Consider the following 20363-nt stretch of genomic DNA (forward strand, 5'->3'; position numbering starts at 1 on the left):
AATAGTCTGGGATAGACTGATACACGGATGTAACTTTGGCAAGTCTGAAACCATTGTTGTTTCCCAATCTGCAATATATATAGATTATTATGGTTTCTATTTGCTAGATTGGGATAAAAAAAGCCTCTTAGTGGGATCACTTGGTTTAAGGTGTTTACTTTGATAGTAATGATGCGTCATGCCTATGCTATAAGATATTAGTAACCACAAAGGTTTTTTTGTGCGGCTGTATCCTATCTGTGTATTTTGGATATAGTTTTCAGAATAGGATCTTCAGCGCTATTTTTCATAGCTATTTTGTATGTTTGTATTTTGCACTCTGTTTTTTAATGGGAGCTTTATGCTTTTTAAAAATACGAAGTAAAAGTTATATTTTATCCTATATGAGTTGCTGCTAAAAATTTTGGGATAATACCATCGGCTGATTAATATAATACAACTTTCTTAGAGAAGAAATGGCGACGGGGCAACTGGTACTGGGAGACTGCGATGGCCATCAGTTTTCGGAAAGTGTCTGTATACACCAGGCAGAAAGGTAGTATTTCCGTGGCCAACAGATTGGAGATAGTGGAGTTCAAGCTCTTAGCTTTCCCATGTGTAGGAAGAAACATTCTTTTACGTGACCACAACTGAATTACTGAGGGCTGGCTGCTGTGCTGAGAGAGGGTGGAGTACGGAGAACAGGACAAACTGCTGGACTGTGAGTGAGGTGCAGGTGGAGATGTTATGGTGGATTGAGATTGATGTGTTGTGCTAGGTGACACATATAAAAGCAGTAGTCACGTCTGCTTCCCTAATTGCTGACCAGTTCTCACTTACCCAGACTGTGGTGGGTAAACAATTGTAGTTTCTGCGGCCACAGACCTGTGTGACATGGCTTGGAATGGCAACAGAGGAGGAGGCAGCACAGTGAGATTCCCACACTAAGGCATATTGGTTGCGCATGTGCGGTTTCATGCATGTAGTTGTCAAATTATTAAAATTTTTTCCGATGCTGAGTTACTTTTTTCTTGCAAATTTGACAGATAACATGTGTTGGGTCATCCTTTGCGGTCTCAAAAAACGCCCAGGCTAGGCAACCCTTGCCGTACCTGCGAACTGCATACTTACGATTGGTGCTGGCCACAGCCAAAGTTGGGGCTGAGGATGCAGTGCTTGTCGGCTGCGTACCTCTGAGTTCACACCAAGTGGGATCTACAACCTTACCGTCGTCCTCTCTGTATTCACACTTCTCACCCTGAGAGACACCCTCATCCTCTTCCTGGTATCTGAGTCTCAACTGGATCACCTCCACCCCCGATGGTTGATGTCTAGTGACGAGGGTCTGGATTCTGCTCAGACTCTAGTTTGTCTGACCCCGGATCCAACATGAAAAAATGTTGGGTATCAGTGCAGATGCTTTCCTCCTCTGGATTCTGTGAATCTTCGGACCAGAACCTGATCCCCATGGAATAGAATGTGTGACCAGCTTTTCAGAATGGCCCATCTGTTTTTTATGTGGGCGAAAACAAGAATGTTTGGGGTACCACCTCTGAGGATTGTACTGTGTGTGATGTTAAGGTGGAGGAAGAGACGCCACTTGACGCAGCGCTTGCCATCCACTGGAGCACATCCTCTTTCTGAGCCTCATCTGCAAGGTGTACCGCTGTGCGGCTGCCAAAGAAAGGGAGTGGAGTAGCCGGTCCAGTAACAGATGTTGGATGGGATGAGACTGTGTTTGTTCAGTTGAGCTTTCATTAACCGCTAACCGACGTTCACGTTGAACACTAAGACTATTCCTCCTTCTATCACTACCTTGCTTTTTCCCCCACTCATGTTATATGTAGCCTTCCCCTCTTGTAACCCGCTATTTCAAACTTTAGGCCCACAGCTGTCAGTCTCCTGTCACTAAATGAACAATCACTATTTATTTTCTTAGTGTGCCTGAACAACACTTATGCCTAACGATTCTATCCTGCTACCAAGCAGAAACCCCACCAGGACAAAGATTTACAAACAGGACCCGTGATTTGCCCAAGCATGGTGCTGTTACACGTGCGGGCACTTTGGACACCAAGCTCAAGATTGTCCCCAGGTCTGGGTCCCCATGCCTGGAGCCCATTTGCCAGACCATCTGAACAACGTCTTCCAAGATGAGCCATCAGGGTCTGTAGGATGCTACCCCCAGGAGGACGCCATGTTTGTATGTAATGGTTACAAGTTTGGATCTTGATGGTTACATGTGTAGTTTCCCAAGTCAAAACAGGGACCAGGCTAAGGATATGGAGGACCCTGCAGTAGGAACAGGCCACCTTCCCGACGACCTGAATACAGAGTACTTGTCTCTGGGCTTCTCCATCAGGGAGTTGGCAGAATCTGAAAGATCATACGAGAGAAGCTGGAGATGACTGCTATGGAGGTGTCTGCTATGATGATGTGCACAAGGATGTCATGGGGATTGCGGAAAATACTTTGAGGAAACTGGATGATACAAACTTTCATTTTCATGAAGGTGTGACCTCTTACATTTGTGTCAGTGCTGAAAGAAATGCCGATGGACTGTCCCCAACAAGTGAAGGTGGATCGGAAGCCTATCACATCTAGCTAACTAAAATGGGGGAGGGATGTGACGACACCGTGTTTATTTTTAATTATGCCAGACATATTGTTCAGTAGGCCCAGGGACATGGGCTATTGTTTATATGAGCCTGAACGTTGACTTTAGTTGCAGGATGAATTAATGTTTGTTGATTTGTTGAATGCTTGCTGACTATTGTATCAGCTTCTACAGCTTATTGTTATTCTATCCTTGAGGGATAAAGGCGTTGGTTAATTGAACAATCAATATTTGTTAATATGTTGTATGCCTGCTGATTACCCATTGTACAAGTCCTGCCGCTGATTATTCTACAAAAGGTTGGAGAAAATATGCAGGTTAATTGAACAGTCAAACAATGAGAGAATACCTCCTCCTGCCTCTCAGAACAAATATTATAAGGTCATCAAACATCAAAACCTTAAAATAATTAACTTTATTATATATATTTAAAAATAGAAATTAATTCAAGATAAACGCACAAAAGACAACAAACTATAGATAATCAGTAATTATCACCATAAGGATTCCCTAAGTAGCCCTGGCCTCTGGGTCTACCTTGCAGCGGGGGTTGGCACTCTAAATATTGCAAGAAATGGCACCCCTGCTCCATGACGGCTGTCCCTGGGTATCCTTGTATATCCCTATCTTCCGATTTGGAGATCACAGAGAAAAGATCAGTTATTCAATATATCCAGTCAGCCGTGCATACCAAAAAAGGGGGAGGACAAGCAGTGAGCTTCTTATTCCTGAGATCAAAGATATATAAGCCCGGAACTTGCTGAACGACGATGCACAGTGTGATCTAAGCATTTTATTGAGAGAGAAACCGATCCGCGAGGCCTATAATCGGACAGTATGCCCCATGACATTCTCACTACATATATGGGGATCACACCAGGATACAGCCATGCATCTAATTACTACACACACAAGGATACATAAATCAGGCTGCATCGTGCTCCCTATGGTGTCTCCAGACAAATAGAAAAGTGCAGGCGACTTGATAAAGTGCCAGTGCTTCTACAGATTGTTTGACCAAGTAGATCAATGCTCATTCAGTTAGGATACTGCAATAATGTGACCTGCCATACAGATATGATGCCGCCTGGCAGATCAGTGCTTACCTACACTAGATACTTCTAGATAGACAGATATACCCTCACTTGTCTTGGCATAACTAGATAACATCACGTGTCGATATTTATGCCTTTTGCATATTGAAACCTGACAATCAATGTTTCCCCACATACAATGCCACAATATTGACACATTGGCCAGCAACTGGACTCAATGATCGTGTCAAACATGATACATAAATGAATAAGGTGCCCGTGCTATGCCGGGAAATGTGATAATATAGGTAGGGGTTACTTATCCCATATGTAATGCCTCAGCGTGTTTCGCGATAAGTGCTTCACCAGGACGACCAAGTAATCAGGATACATTCAAGGTCAAATAGAAGATCCACGATCCTCCTACCTCCCCTCTAACCTGTGGAAAATGCCCTGAAGTACAGCTGTAGGTAAAATGGGGACCTTTCTCCTACAGGGAGACTCTAGAGGACAGCAGCCAAGGCATCATAGCTCCTACTGGACGAATACAGAATTGATCCACTGCCCATCCCTGAACCCACGGAGATATTCAGAGAAGCCAGGTTGGGACAATCGGGTCACCTGGCCACATACCTCAATCCATTCCTAAGTTTGTCGTTGCCTCCTTCCTCTCTATGGGTTCTGCCAAAAGCGGGAATCTACTGGTTGTGGTAACCCAGTCACTTATATTCTAATCCCGGCGGGTCAGCAGAAGGGTAAGACTCTGTAATTTGCACCATCTTCGCTATTTGCTGGGACTGTTCTGTTTGCTATTGTTTGTTGTGGTTCAATAAATTATTTCCACACTGTTTTATCCTCACCCTGTGTAGTCTGAGTGATATTCTGCCCACGGGGAAAGAGAGCGGGCGATCAGTGGTATGAGCCCGCAGCCAGGCCAGCAGACGAGAGCACCCACTGACCCCCGTTTCTTCACAGGGCTATATGGATGAGGTCACCCCCTGTGTGTTATGCTATATAGGTACTGGGGTGCTCGGGGGTGGGGGTTATTGTGGGTGTATGGATGAGGTCGCCCCTGTGTGTTGTGCTGCACAGGTACTGGGGTGCTCGGGGGTGGGGATTGTTGGGGCAGTATGGATGAGGTCGCCCATGGGTGTTGTGCTATATAGGTATTGAGGTGCTCGGGGGTGGGGATTATTGGGGCAGTATGGATGAGGTCGCCCATGGGTGTTGTGCTGTACAGGTACTGAGATGCTCGGGTGTTGGGGATTATTGGGGGGTGTATGGATGAGGTCGCCCATGTGTGTTGTGCTATATAGGTATTGAGGTGCTCGGGGTGGGTTTTTTTTGGGGGGTATGGATGAGGTCTCCCCTGTGTATTGTGCTATACAGGTATTAGGATGCTCGGGGGTGGGGATTATTGGGGCAGTATGGATGAGGTCGCCCATGGGTGTTGTGCTGCACAGGTACTGGAGTGCTTGGGGGTGTATGGATGAGGTCGCCCATGGGTGTTGTGCTGTACGGGTACTGAGATGCTCGGTGGTAGGGTTTCTTGGGGGCGTATGGATGAGGTCTCCCCTGTGTATTGTGCTGCACAGGTACTGAGATGCTCGGGGGTGGGTTTTTGGGGGGTGTATGGATGAGGTCGCCCCTGTGTATTGTGCTATACAGGTACTGGGGTGCTCGGGGGTGGGGGTTATTGGGGGGGTATGGATGAGGTCTCCCCTGTGTATTGTGCTATACAGGTATTAGGATGCTCGGGGGTGGGGATTATTGGGGGGGTATGGATGAGGTCGCCCCTGTGTATTGTGCTATACAGGTATTAGGATGCTCGGGGGTGGGGATTATTGGGGGGGTATGGATGAGGTCTCCCCTGTGTACTGTGCTATACAGGTATTAGGATGCTCGGGGGTGGGGATTATTGGGGGGGTATGGATGAGGTCGCCCCTGTGTATTGTGCTATACAGGTATTAGGATGCTCGGGGGTGGGGATTATTGGGGGGGTATGGATGAGGTCTCCCCTGTGTATTGTGCTGCACAGGTACTGAGATGCTCGGGGGTGGGTTTTTGGGGGGTGTATGGATGAGGTCGCCCCTGTGTATTGTGCTATACAGGTACTGGGGTGCTCGGGGGTGGGGGTTATTGGGGGCGTATGGATGAGGTCGCCCCTGTGTGTTGTGCTGTACAGGTACTGAGACGCTTTGGGGTGGGTTTTTTGGGGGTGTATGGATGATGTTGCCCCCTGTGTGTTGTACTGGGGAGTGAGGGTTATTGGGGTGAATTGGTCACCCCTGACTCTTGTGTTTTGGGTCTATCTCTACATGACAGTATATTTGGGATGATTATTTGGTCCCGACTGGTGTTGGTACAGTCTGGGGGTCACATGCCTCGCATCTCCATGTTCTGTCCTCAGATGGTGCTGATGCGGGAGACGGAGGTCCTCCAGGGAGACTGCGACATGCCTAGCATCCATCAGCTCCTTTCACAGATCCCCCCAAACTTCCCATATGAGACGCTGATTTCCCGCACCTACAGCTTATTCAGGAGTTGCCCCTCATCTGAACTGGAGCAGACGACGTCTGTACAGCAACTGAAGAGGTAGGCATAGTATGGTGGGCTGGGGTGACCCCGGGGTTGTCGGGGTGGGGTGGCCCCGGGGGTTGTCTGGATGGGGTGGCCCGGGGGCTGTTGGCCTGCGGTGGGTGGTCTATCCTGTTTTCCAATGACCCCACCTTGCATGCAGTACTGCCAGTTGTTCTGCTAATCACAAAATGTAATAGGAATTCATCATGTGAAAGCCTCAGCTGCCTCAGAGCATCTTTCCATCACATCTAAAATATGTCTGTTGGGAATGAAACGGGAGTGCCATTATCGCCTCAGTGCCCGGGCTGATGTGAGCTCTGATCCCTCTCTGTGCATGGGCTGATGTGAGTGCTCGCTCTGATCCTTCTCTGTGCATGGGCTGATGTGAGTGCTCGCTCTGATCCCTCTCTGTGCATGGGCTGATGTGAGTGCTCGCTCTGATCCCTCTCTGTGCATAGGCTGATGTGAGCGCTCGCTCTGATCCCTCTGTGCACGGGCTGATGTGAGCTCTGATCCCTCTCTGTGCATGGGCTGATGTGAGTGCTCGCTCTGATCCCTCTCTGTGCATAGGCTGATGTGAGCGCTCGCTCTGATCCTTCTCTGTGCATGGGCTGATGTGAGCGCTCGCTCTGATCCCTCTCTGTGCATAGGCTGATGTGAGCGCTCGCTCTGATCCCTCTGTGCACGGGCTGATGTGAGCTCTGATCCCTCTCTGTGCATGGACTGATGTGAGTGCTCGCTCTGATCCTTCTCTGTGCATTGGCTGATGTGAGCTCTGATCCCTCTCTGTGCATGGGCTGATGTTAGTGCTCGCTCTGATCCTTCTCTGTGCATGGGCTGATGTGAGTGCTTGCTCTGATCCCTCTCTGTGCACGGGCTGATGTGAGCGCTCGCTCTGATCCCTCTGTGCACGGGCTGATGTGAGCGCTCGCTCTGATCCCTCTGTGCACGGGCTGATGTGAGCGCTCGCTCTGTTCCCTCTGTGCACGGGCTGATGTGAGTGCTCGCTCTGATCCCTCTCTGTGCATGGGCTGATGTGAGCGCTCGCTCTGTTCCCTCTGTGCACGGGCTGATGTGAGTGCTCGCTCTGATCCCTCTCTGTGCATGGGCTGATGTGAGCTCTGATCCCTCTCTGTGCACAGGCTGATGTGAGTGCTCGCTCTGATCCCTCTCTGTGCATGGGCTGATGTGAGTGCTCGCTCTGATCCCTCTCTGTGCACGGGCTGATGTGAGCGCTCGCTCTGATCCCTCACTGTGCACGGGCTGATGTGAGTGCTCGCTCTGATCCCTCCCTGTGCATGGGCTGATGTGAGCGCTCGCTCTGATCCCTCTCTGTGCACGGGCTGATGTGAGCGCTCGCTCTGATCCCTCTCTGTGCACGGGCTGATGTGAGTGCTCGCTCTGATCCCTCTCTGTGCATGGGCTGATGTAAGCTCTGATCCCTCTCTGTGGATGGGCTGATGTGAGTGCTCACTCTGATCCCTCTCTGTGCACGGGCTGATGTGAGCTCTGATCCTTCTCTGTGCATGGGCTGATGTGAGTGCTCGCTCTGATCCCTCTCTGTGCATGGGCTGATGTGAGTGCTCGCTCTGATCCCTCTCTGTGCACGGGCTGATGTGAGCGCTCGCTCTGATCCCTCTCTGTGCACGGGCTGATGTGAACGCTCACTCTGATACCTCTCTGTGCACGGGCTGATGTGAGCGCTCGCTCTGATCCCTCTCTGTGCACGGGCTGATGTGAGCCTTCACTCTGATCCCTCTCTGTGCATGGGCTGATGTGAGCGCTCGCTCTGATCCCTCTTTCTGCATGGGCTGATGTGAGCGCTCGCTCTGATCCCTCTGTGCCCGGGCTGATGTGAGTGCTCGCTCTGATCCCTCTCTGTGCACGGGCTGATGTGAGCGCTCGCTCTGATCCCTCTTTCTGCATGGGCTGATGTGAGCGCTCGCTCTGATCCCTCTGTGCACGGGCTGATGTGAGTGCTCGCTCTGATCCCTCTCTGTGCACGGGCTGATGTGAGCTCTGATCCCTCTTTGTGCACGGGCTGATGTGAGCCTTCACTCTGATCCCTCTCTGTGCATGGGCTGATGTGAGCGCTCGCTCTGATCCCTCTTTCTGCATGGGCTGATGTGAGCGCTCACTCTGATCCCTCTGTGCACGGGCTGATGTGAGCGCTCGCTCAGTTCCCTCTCTGTGCACGGGCTGATGTGAACGCTCGCTCTGTTCCCTCTCTGTGCACGGGCTGATGTGAACGCTCTCTCTGATCCCTCTCTGTGCATGGGCTGATGTGAGCTCTGATCCCTCTCTGTGCACGGGCTGATGTGAGTGCTCGCTCTGATCCCTCTCTGTGCACGGGCTGATGTGAGCCTTCACTCTGATCCCTCTCTGTGCACGGGCTGATGTGAGCCTTCACTCTGATCCCTCTCTGTGCATGGGCTGATGTGAGCGCTCGCTCTGATCCCTCTCTCTGCATGGACTGATGTGAGTGCTCGCTCTGATCCCTCTCTGTGCACGGGCTGATGTGAGCGCTCGCTCTGATCCCTCTCTGTGCACGGGCTGATGTGAGCTCTGATCCCTCTCTGTGCACGGGCTGATGTGAGCCTTCACTCTGATCCCTCTCTGTGCATGGGCTGATGTGAGCGCTCGCTCTGATCCCTCTTTCTGCATGGGCTGATGTGAGCGCTCGCTCTGATCCCTCTCTCTGCATGGGCTGATGTGAGCGCTCGCTCTGATCCCTCTGTGCACGGGCTGATGTGAGTGCTCGCTCTGATCCCTCTCTGTGCACGGGCTGATGTGAGTGCTCGCTCTGATCCCTCTCTGTGCATGGGCTGATGTGAGCGCTCGCTCTGTTCCCTCTCTGTGCACGGGCTGATGTGAACGCTCGCTCTGTTCCCTCTCTGTGCACGGGCTGATGTGAACTCTCGCTCTGATCCCTCTCTGTGCACGGGCTGATGTGAGCTCTGATCCCTCTCTGTGCACGGGCTGATGTGAGCTCTGATCCCTCTCTGTGCATGGGCTGATGTGAGCCTTCACTCTGATCCCTCTCTGTGCACGGACTGATGTGAGCTCTGATCCTTCTCTGTGCACGGGCTGATGTGAGCGCTCGCTCTGATCCCTCTTTCTGCATGGGCTGATGTGAGTGCTCGCTCTGATCCCTCTCTGTGCATGGGCTGATGTGAGCGCTCGCTCTGATCCCTCTCTGTGCATGGGCTGTTGTGAACGCTCGCTCTGTTCCCTCTCTGTGCACGGGCTGATGTGAACGCTCGCTCTGATCCCTCTCTGTGCACGGGCTGATGTGAGTGCTCGCTCTGATCCCTCTCTGTACATGGGCTGATGTGAGCGCTCGCTCTGATCCCTCTGTGCCCGGGCTGATGTGAGTGCTCGCTCTGATCCCTCTCTGTGCACGGGCTGATGTGAGTGCTCGCTCTGTTCCCTCTCTGTGCACGGGCTGATGTGAACGCTCGCTCTGATCCCTCTATGTGCACGGGCTGATGTGAGCGCTCGCTCTGATCCCTCTCTGTGCATGGGCTGATGTGAGCGCTCGCTCTGATCCCTCTCTGTGCATGGGCTGATGTGAGTGCTCGCTCTGATCCCTCTCTGTGCATGGGCTGATATGAGTTCTCGCTCTGATCCCTCTCTGTGCACGGGCTGATGTGAGCGCTCGCTCTGATCCCTCTCTGTGCATGGGCTGATGTGAGCGCTCGCTCTGATCCCTCTCTGTGCATGGGCTGATGTGAGCGCTCGCTCTGATCCCTGTCTGTACATGGGCTGATGTGAGCGCTCGCTCTGATCCCTCTCTGTGCACGGGCTGATGTGAATGCTCGCTCTGATCCCTCTCTGTGCACGGGCTGATGTGAATGCTCGCTCTGATCCCTCTCTGTGCATGGGCTGATGTGAGCGCTCGCTCTGATCCCTCTTTCTGCACGGGCTGATGTGAGCCCTCGCTCTGATCCCTCTCTCTGCACGGGCTGATGTGAGCGCTCGCTCTGATCCCTCTCTGTGCACAGGCTGATGTGAGCGCTCGCTCTGATCCCTCTCTATGCATGGGCTGATGTGAACGCTCGCTTTGATCCCTCTCTGTTAATGGGCTGATGTGAGCGCTCGCTCTGATCCCTCTCTGTGCACGGGCTGATGTGAGTGCTCGCTCTATTCCCTCTCTGTGCACGGGCTGATGTGAGCGCTCGCTCTGATCCCTCTCTGTGCATGGGCTGATGTGTGCCCTCGCTCTGATCCCTCTCTATGCACGGGCTGATGTTCACGCTCGCTCTGATCCCTCTCTGTGCATGGGCTGATGTGAGTGCTCGCTCTGTTCCCTCTCTGTGCACGGGCTGATGTGAATGCTCGCTCTGATCCCTCTCTCTGCATGGGCTGATGTGAGCGCTCGCTCTGATCCCTCTCTCTGCACGGGCTGATGTGAGTGCTCGCTCTGATCCCTCTCTGTGCACGGGCTGATGTGAGTGCTCGCTCTGATCCCTCTCTCTGCATGGGCTGATGTGAGCGCTCGCTCTGATCCCTCTGTGCACGGGCTGATGTGAATGCTCGCTCTGATCCCTCTCTGTGCACGGGCTGATGTGAGCGCTCGCTCTGATCCCTCTCTGTGCATGGGCTGATGTGAGCGCTCGCTCTGATCCCTCTCTGTGCATGGGCTGATGTGAGTGCTCGCTCTGATCCCTCTCTGTGCATGGGCTGATATGAGTTCTCGCTCTGATCCCTCTCTGTGCACGGGCTGATGTGAGTGCTCGCTCTGATCCCTCTCTGTGCACGGGCTGATGTGAGCGCTCGCTCTGATCCCTCTCTGTGCATGGGCTGATGTGAGCGCTCGCTCTGATCCCTGTCTGTACATGGGCTGATGTGAGCGCTCGCTCTGATCCCTCTCTGTGCACGGGCTGATGTGAACGCTCGCTCTGATCCCTCTCTGTGCACGGGCTGATGTGAGTGCTCGCTCTGATCCCTCTTTCTGCATGGGCTGATGTGAGCGTTCGCTCTGATCCCTCTCTGTGTATGGGCTGATGTGAGTGCTCGCTCTGTTCCCCCTCTGTGCATGGGCTGATGTGAATGCTCGCTCTGATCCCTCTCTGTGCATGGGCTGATGTGAGCGCTCGCTCTGATCCCTCTTTCTGCACGGGCTGATGTGAGCACTCGCTCTGATCCCTCTCTGTGCACAGGCTGATGTGAGCGCTCGCTCTGATCCCTCTCTATGCATGGGCTGATGTGAACGCTCGCTTTGATCCCTCTCTGTGCATGGGCTGATGTGAGCGCTCGCTCTGATCCTTCTCTGTGCATGGGCTGATGTGAGCGCTCGCTCTGATCCCTCTCTGTGCATAGGCTGATGTGAGCGCTCGCTCTGATCCCTCTGTGCACGGGCTGATGTGAGCTCTGATCCCTCTCTGTGCATGGGCTGATGTGAGTGCTCGCTCTGATCCCTCTCTGTGCATAGGCTGATGTGAGCGCTCGCTCTGATCCTTCTCTGTGCATGGGCTGATGTGAGCGCTCGCTCTGATCCCTCTCTGTGCATAGGCTGATGTGAGCGCTCGCTCTGATCCCTCTGTGCACGGGCTGATGTGAGCTCTGATCCCTCTCTGTGCATGGGCTGATGTGAGTGCTCGCTCTGATCCTTCTCTGTGCATTGGCTGATGTGAGCTCTGATCCCTCTCTGTGCATGGGCTGATGTTAGTGCTCGCTCTGATCCTTCTCTGTGCATGGGCTGATGTGAGTGCTTGCTCTGATCCCTCTCTGTGCACGGGCTGATGTGAGCGCTCGCTCTGATCCCTCTGTGCACGGGCTGATGTGAGCGCTCGCTCTGATCCCTCTGTGCACGGGCTGATTTGAGTGCTCGCTCTGATCCCTCTCTGTGCACGGGCTGATGTGAGCGCTCGCTCTGATCCCTCTCTGTGCACGGGCTGATGTGAGCGCTCGCTCTGTTCCCTCTGTGCACGGGCTGATGTGAGTGCTCGCTCTGATCCCTCTCTGTGCATGGGCTGATGTGAGCGCTCGCTCTGTTCCCTCTGTGCACGGGCTGATGTGAGTGCTCGCTCTGATCCCTCTCTGTGCATGGGCTGATGTGAGCTCTGATCCCTCTCTGTGCACAGGCTGATGTGAGTGCTCGCTCTGATCCCTCTCTGTGCATGGGCTGATGTGAGTGCTCGCTCTGATCCCTCTCTGTGCACGGGCTGATGTGAGCGCTCGCTCTGATCCCTCACTGTGCACGGGCTGATGTGAGTGCTCGCTCTGATCCCTCCCTGTGCATGGGCTGATGTGAGCGCTCGCTCTGATCCCTCTCTGTGCACGGGCTGATGTGAGCGCTCGCTCTGATCCCTCTCTGTGCACGGGCTGATGTGAGTGCTCGCTCTGATCCCTCTCTGTGCATGGGCTGATGTAAGCTCTGATCCCTCTCTGTGGATGGGCTGATGTGAGTGCTCACTCTGATCCCTCTCTGTGCACGGGCTGATGTGAGCTCTGATCCTTCTCTGTGCATGGGCTGATGTGAGTGCTCGCTCTGATCCCTCTCTGTGCATGGGCTGATGTGAGTGCTCGCTCTGATCCCTCTCTGTGCACGGGCTGATGTGAGCGCTCGCTCTGATCCCTCTCTGTGCACGGGCTGATGTGAACGCTCACTCTGATACCTCTCTGTGCACGGGCTGATGTGAGCGCTCGCTCTGATCCCTCTCTGTGCACGGGCTGATGTGAGCCTTCACTCTGATCCCTCTCTGTGCATGGGCTGATGTGAGCGCTCGCTCTGATCCCTCTTTCTGCATGGGCTGATGTGAGCGCTCGCTCTGATCCCTCTGTGCCCGGGCTGATGTGAGTGCTCGCTCTGATCCCTCTCTGTGCACGGGCTGATGTGAGCGCTCGCTCTGATCCCTCTTTCTGCATGGGCTGATGTGAGCGCTCGCTCTGATCCCTCTGTGCACGGGCTGATGTGAGTGCTCGCTCTGATCCCTCTCTGTGCACGGGCTGATGTGAGCTCTGATCCCTCTTTGTGCACGGGCTGATGTGAGCCTTCACTCTGATCCCTCTCTGTGCATGGGCTGATGTGAGCGCTCGCTCTGATCCCTCTTTCTGCATGGGCTGATGTGAGCGCTCACTCTGATCCCTCTGTGCACGGGCTGATGTGAGCGCTCGCTCAGTTCCCTCTCTGTGCACGGGCTGATGTGAACGCTCGCTCTGTTCCCTCTCTGTGCACGGGCTGATGTGAACGCTCTCTCTGATCCCTCTCTGTGCATGGGCTGATGTGAGCTCTGATCCCTCTCTGTGCACGGGCTGATGTGAGTGCTCGCTCTGATCCCTCTCTGTGCACGGGCTGATGTGAGCCTTCACTCTGATCCCTCTCTGTGCACGGGCTGATGTGAGCCTTCACTCTGATCCCTCTCTGTGCATGGGCTGATGTGAGCGCTCGCTCTGATCCCTCTCTCTGCATGGACTGATGTGAGTGCTCGCTCTGATCCCTCTCTGTGCACGGGCTGATGTGAGCGCTCGCTCTGATCCCTCTCTGTGCACGGGCTGATGTGAGCTCTGATCCCTCTCTGTGCACGGGCTGATGTGAGCCTTCACTCTGATCCCTCTCTGTGCATGGGCTGATGTGAGCGCTCGCTCTGATCCCTCTTTCTGCATGGGCTGATGTGAGCGCTCGCTCTGATCCCTCTCTCTGCATGGGCTGATGTGAGCGCTCGCTCTGATCCCTCTGTGCACGGGCTGATGTGAGTGCTCGCTCTGATCCCTCTCTGTGCACGGGCTGATGTGAGTGCTCGCTCTGATCCCTCTCTGTGCATGGGCTGATGTGAGCGCTCGCTCTGTTCCCTCTCTGTGCACGGGCTGATGTGAACGCTCGCTCTGTTCCCTCTCTGTGCACGGGCTGATGTGAACTCTCGCTCTGATCCCTCTCTGTGCACGGGCTGATGTGAGCTCTGATCCCTCTCTGTGCACGGGCTGATGTGAGCTCTGATCCCTCTCTGTGCATGGGCTGATGTGAGCCTTCACTCTGATCCCTCTCTGTGCACGGACTGATGTGAGCTCTGATCCTTCTCTGTGCACGGGCTGATGTGAGCGCTCGCTCTGATCCCTCTTTCTGCATGGGCTGATGTGAGTGCTCGCTCTGATCCCTCTCTGTGCATGGGCTGATGTGAGCGCTCGCTCTGATCCCTCTCTGTGCATGGGCTGTTGTGAACGCTCGCTCTGTTCCCTCTCTGTGCACGGGCTGATGTGAACGCTCGCTCTGATCCCTCTCTGTGCACGGGCTGATGTGAGTGCTCGCTCTGATCCCTCTCTGTACATGGGCTGATGTGAGCGCTCGCTCTGATCCCTCTGTGCCCGGGCTGATGTGAGTGCTCGCTCTGATCCCTCTCTGTGCACGGGCTGATGTGAGTGCTCGCTCTGTTCCCTCTCTGTGCACGGGCTGATGTGAACGCTCGCTCTGATCCCTCTATGTGCACGGGCTGATGTGAGCGCTCGCTCTGATCCCTCTCTGTGCATGGGCTGATGTGAGCGCTCGCTCTGATCCCTCTCTGTGCATGGGCTGATGTGAGTGCTCGCTCTGATCCCTCTCTGTGCATGGGCTGATATGAGTTCTCGCTCTGATCCCTCTCTGTGCACGGGCTGATGTGAGCGCTCGCTCTGATCCCTCTCTGTGCACGGGCTGATGTGAGCGCTCGCTCTGATCCCTCTCTGTGCATGGGCTGATGTGAGCGCTCGCTCTGATCCCTGTCTGTACATGGGCTGATGTGAGCGCTCGCTCTGATCCCTCTCTGTGCACGGGCTGATGTGAATGCTCGCTCTGATCCCTCTCTGTGCACGGGCTGATGTGAATGCTCGCTCTGATCCCTCTCTGTGCATGGGCTGATGTGAGCGCTCGCTCTGATCCCTCTTTCTGCACGGGCTGATGTGAGCCCTCGCTCTGATCCCTCTCTCTGCACGGGCTGATGTGAGCGCTCGCTCTGATCCCTCTCTGTGCACAGGCTGATGTGAGCGCTCGCTTTGATCCCTCTCTGTTAATGGGCTGATGTGAGCGCTCGCTCTGATCCCTCTCTGTGCACGGGCTGATGTGAGTGCTCGCTCTATTCCCTCTCTGTGCACGGGCTGATGTGAGCGCTCGCTCTGATCCCTCTCTGTGCATGGGCTGATGTGTGCCCTCGCTCTGATCCCTCTCTATGCACGGGCTGATGTTCACGCTCGCTCTGATCCCTCTCTGTGCATGGGCTGATGTGAGTGCTCGCTCTGTTCCCTCTCTGTGCACGGGCTGATGTGAATGCTCGCTCTGATCCCTCTCTGTGCACGGGCTGATGTGAGCGCTCGCTCTGATCCCTCTCTGTGCATGGGCTGATGTGAGCGCTCGCTCTGATCCCTCTCTGTGCATGGGCTGATGTGAGTGCTCGCTCTGATCCCTCTCTGTGCATGGGCTGATATGAGTTCTCGCTCTGATCCCTCTCTGTGCACGGGCTGATGTGAGTGCTCGCTCTGATCCCTCTCTGTGCACGGGCTGATGTGAGCGCTCGCTCTGATCCCTCTCTGTGCATGGGCTGATGTGAGCGCTCGCTCTGATCCCTGTCTGTACATGGGCTGATGTGAGCGCTCGCTCTGATCCCTCTCTGTGCACGGGCTGATGTGAACGCTCGCTCTGATCCCTCTCTGTGCACGGGCTGATGTGAGTGCTCGCTCTGATCCCTCTTTCTGCATGGGCTGATGTGAGCGTTCGCTCTGATCCCTCTCTGTGTATGGGCTGATGTGAGTGCTCGCTCTGTTCCCCCTCTGTGCATGGGCTGATGTGAATGCTCGCTCTGATCCCTCTCTGTGCATGGGCTGATGTGAGCGCTCGCTCTGATCCCTCTTTCTGCACGGGCTGATGTGAGCACTCGCTCTGATCCCTCTCTGTGCACAGGCTGATGTGAGCGCTCGCTCTGATCCCTCTCTATGCATGGGCTGATGTGAACGCTCGCTTTGATCCCTCTCTGTGCATGGGCTGATGTGAGCGCTCGCTCTGATCCCTCTCTGTGCACGGGCTGATGTGAGTGCTCGCTCTATTCCCTCTCTGTGCACGGGCTGATGTGTGCCCTCGCTCTGATCCCTGTTGTGATCCGCTTTTTGGCTCCCCTGGTGGTGGCTGGTGGTACTGGAGACTTGTGTGTGCTTTTCTGCCTCAGCTCACCTGCTTCCATCAGTTTTGGGAGTTCCCTATTTAGCCTTGCTCTCCAGTCACTTCCTTGCCGGTCATCATTGTAACCTGAGTCTTTCAGTTGCATGTTCCTGCTACTAGTCTGCTGATCAGCTAAGTGGACTCTTGTCCTTTTTGTTTTGTATTTTTTGTCCAGTTTACAGTTTTGTCATTTCCTGTTACTGGAAGCTCTTGTGGACTGAAATTGCCACTCCTGTGTCATGAGTTGACACAGGAGTCTTAAAGTAATTTCAGGATGGGTTTTTGAAAGGGTTTTTCAGCTGACCGTGAAGTCCTCTTTTGTATCCTTCCTCTATCTAGTAAGTGGACCTCGCTTTGCTAAATCTACCTTCATACTGTGTATGTCTTTTCCTCTGAACTCACCGTCAATATGCGTGGGGGCTACTATCATCTTTGGGGATTTCTCTAGAGGTAAGCCAGGCCTGTTCCTTCCTCTCCCAGGCGTAGTTAGTTCTCCGGCTGGCGCATGGCATCTAGGCAGCCGTAGGAATGCTTCCTGGCTACTGTTAGTTGTGTGGTAGATTTAGGTCACGGTCAGCTTGAGTTTCCATCACCCGAGAGCTAGTCTGTTATTTTTGTGTTTCTGATGTTCCCATGCCATTGGGGAATCATGACAGTATGACCGGACAACAAAGTGTTAATTGTTTGGGCTGAAGCTGGAGAAAAAGAAGTGTTGAAGGAAAATTTTTTTTTTTTTTTCCTTTCCCTCAGAGTTTTGCTGCCTAGCCCTTAATTGCTGTCTAGCTGCTTCTTTCCTCCTCTTAACCCTTGAATGGCTCTGACCTTAGCTGTTTAACATGGATGTCCAGAGTTTGGCTGCAGGTTTAAATAATCTTGCTACGAAGGTTCAGAATTTACAAGATTATGTTATACGTACTCCTATTTCTGAACCTAAGATTCCTACACCAGAGGTATTTTCCAGAGATAGATCTCGGTTTCTGAATTTCAAATGTAATTGTAAATTATTCCTTTCTCTCAGACCTCACTCCTCTGGAGATCCTGTTCAGCAGGTTAAGATTGTGATTTCTTTGCTGCGAGGTGACCCTCAAAATTGGGCATTTTCATTGACACCAGGGAATCCTGCGTTGCTCAATGTGGATGCGTTTTTTCTGGCTTTAGGGTTGCTGTATGAGGAACCTAATTTGGAGATTCAAGCTGAAAAAGCTTTAATAGCCCTGTCTCAAGGGCAAGATGAAGCTGAGATATACTGCCAAAAATTTCGTAAATGGTCTGTGCTTACTCAGTGGAATGAGTGTGCCCTAGCGGCAAATGTCAGAGGGCCTTTCTGATGCCGTTAAGGATGTCATGGTGGGGTTTCCTACGCCCACAGGTCTGAATGAGTCCATGACAATGGCGATTCAGATTGATCGGCGTTTGCGGGAGCGCAAACCCGTGCACCATTTGGCGGTATCTTCTGAAGGGACGCCAGAGAAAATGCAATGTGACAGAATTCTGTCAAGAAGCGAGCGGCAGAATTATAGGCGCAAAAATGGCTTGTGCTTCTACTGTGGTGATTCCGCGCATGTTATATCAGCATGCTCTAAACGTACTAGGAAGGTTGACAAGTCTGTTTCTATCGGCACTTTACAGTCCAAATTTCTTCTGTCTGTAACTCTGATTTGTTCATTATCAGTTATTACCGTGGATGCCTATGTGGACTCTGGCGCCGCTCTGAGTCTCATGGATTGGTCCTTCGCCAGGCGCTGTGGGTTTGATTTGGAGCCTCTGGAAGTCCCTATACCTCTTAAGGGTATTGATTCTACACCTCTGGCTTGTAATAGACCACAGTTCTGGACGCAAGTGACTATGCGTATGACTCCAGACCATCAGGAGATGATTCGCTTCCTCGTGTTGTATAATTTACATGATGTTTTAGTGCTTGGATTACCATGGTTACAATCTCATAACCCAGTACTGGACTGGAAAACTATGTCTGTGTTAAGCTGGGGATGTCGGGGGGCTCATGGGGACATACCTTTGGTTCCTATCTCGTCATCTATTCCCTCTGAGATTCCTGCATTTTTGTCGGATTTTGGGGATATTTTTGAAGAGCCTAAAATTGGTTCTCTCCCTCCCCACAGAGAGTGTGATTGCGCCATAGATCTGATTCCAGGCAGTAAATTTCCAAAGGGTCGTTTGTTTAACCTATCTGTACCTGAGCATGCTGCCATGCGAGAATATGTTAAGGAGTCCCTGGAAAAGGGACATATTCGTCCTTCTTCATCACCTTTAGGAGCTGGGTTTTTCTTTGTCTCTAAAAAGGATGGCTCGCTGAGGCCTTGTATTGATTATCGACTCCTGAATAAAATTACTGTCAAATATCAGTATCCGTTGCCGCTGCTTACTGATTTGTTTGCTCGCATAAGGGGGGCTAAGTGGTTCTCCAAGATTGATCTCCGTGGGGCGTATAATTTGGTGCGAATTAAGCAAGGGGATGAGTGGAAAACCGCATTTAATACGCCTGAGGGCCACTTTGAGTATTTGGTAATGCCTTTCGGCCTTTCTAATGCTCCTTCAGTTTTTCAGTCCTTGATGCATGATATTTTCCGTGAATATCTGGATAAATTTATGATTGTGTATTTGGACGATATTTTGATTTTTTCTGAGGACTGGGAGTCTCATGTTCAGCAGGTCAGGAGGGTTTTTCAGGTCTTGCGGGAGAATTCTTTGTGTGTAAAGGGTTCTAAGTGTGTTTTTGGGGTTCAAAAGATTTCCTTTTTGGGGTACATTTTTTCCCCTTCTTCTGTTGAGATGGACCCTGTCAAGGTTCGGGCTATTTGTGACTGGACGCAGCCTACTTCTCTAAAGGGTCTTCAGAAGTTCTTGGGCTTTGCTAATTTTTATCGTCGATTTATAACAGGTTTTTTTGGTGTTGCTAAGCCTCTTACGGATTTGACTAAGAAGGGTGCTGATGTTGCCAATTGGTCCTCTGCCGCTGTGGAGGCCTTTCGGGAACTTAAGCGCCGCTTTTCGTCTGCCCCTGTGTTGCGCCAGCACGATGTCTCTCTCCCCTTTCAGGTTGAGGTCGATGCTTCCGAGATCGGAGCGGGGGCGGTTTTGTCGCAGAAAAGTTCCGATTGCTCAGTGATGAGACCTTGTGCGTTCTTTTCTCGAAAATTTTCTGCCGCCGAAAGAAATTATGATGTCGGTAATCGGGAGCTTTTGGCCATGAAGTGGGCATTTGAGGAGTGGCGTCATTGGCTTGAGGGGGCTAGACATCAGCTGGTGGTTTTGACTGATCACAAGAATCTGATTTATCTTGAGTCTGCCAGGCGCCTGAATCCTAGACAGGCGCGCTGGTCGTTGTTTTTCTCTCGGTTTAATTTTGTGGTCTCATATCTACCAGGTTCTAAGAATGTGAAGGCAGATGCCCTTTCTAGGAGTTTTGAGCCTGATTCCCCTGGTGATTCGGAACCTACAGGTATCCTTAAGGATGGGGTGATATTGTCCGCTATTTCCCCAGATCTGCGACGTGCTTTGCAAGAGTTTCAGGCGGATAGACCTGATCGCTGTCCACCTGGTAGACTGTTTGTTCCTGATGATTGGACCAGTAGAGTCATCTCGGAGGTTCATTCTTCTACGCTGGCGGGTCATCCTGGAATTTTTGGTACCAGGGATTTGGTGGCTAGATCCTTCTGGTGGCCATCTCTGTCTCGTGATGTGCGTGTTTTTGTGCAGTCTTGTGATGTGTGTGCTCGGGCCAAGCCTTGTTGTTCTAGGGCTAGCGGGTTGTTGTTGCCCTTGCCTATTCCGAAGAGGCCTTGGACGCACATCTCGATGGACTTTATTTCTGATCTTCCTGTCTCTCAGAGGATGTCTGTTATCTGGGTGGTGTGTGACCGTTTTTCTAAGATGGTTCATTTGGTGCCATTGCCGAAGTTGCCTTCCTCGTCTGAGTTGGTTCCTTTGTTTTTTCAAAATGTGGTTCGCTTGCATGGTATTCCTGAAAATATCGTTTCTGATAGGGGTACCCAGTTCGTTTCTAGATTTT

The 20363-nt window shown here is 52.5% G+C and overlaps 1 protein-coding gene across 1 annotated transcript in view; it reads left to right on the forward strand.

Annotated features, from left to right (window-relative positions):
- The window catches only part of LOC143783347 (TBC1 domain family member 20-like), a 61333-nt gene that overhangs the window by 24821 nt on the left and 16149 nt on the right, over positions 1–20363 (forward strand). The window contains exon 7 of the mRNA XM_077271752.1: positions 6041–6225. Coding sequence (XP_077127867.1) covers positions 6041–6225 — 185 coding nt within the window. The remainder of the gene's footprint in view (positions 1–6040; positions 6226–20363) is intronic.

Source organism: Ranitomeya variabilis, chromosome 6 (genome assembly GCF_051348905.1).
Source record: "Ranitomeya variabilis isolate aRanVar5 chromosome 6, aRanVar5.hap1, whole genome shotgun sequence".
In the NCBI taxonomy this organism is placed as follows: domain Eukaryota; kingdom Metazoa; phylum Chordata; class Amphibia; order Anura; family Dendrobatidae; genus Ranitomeya; species Ranitomeya variabilis.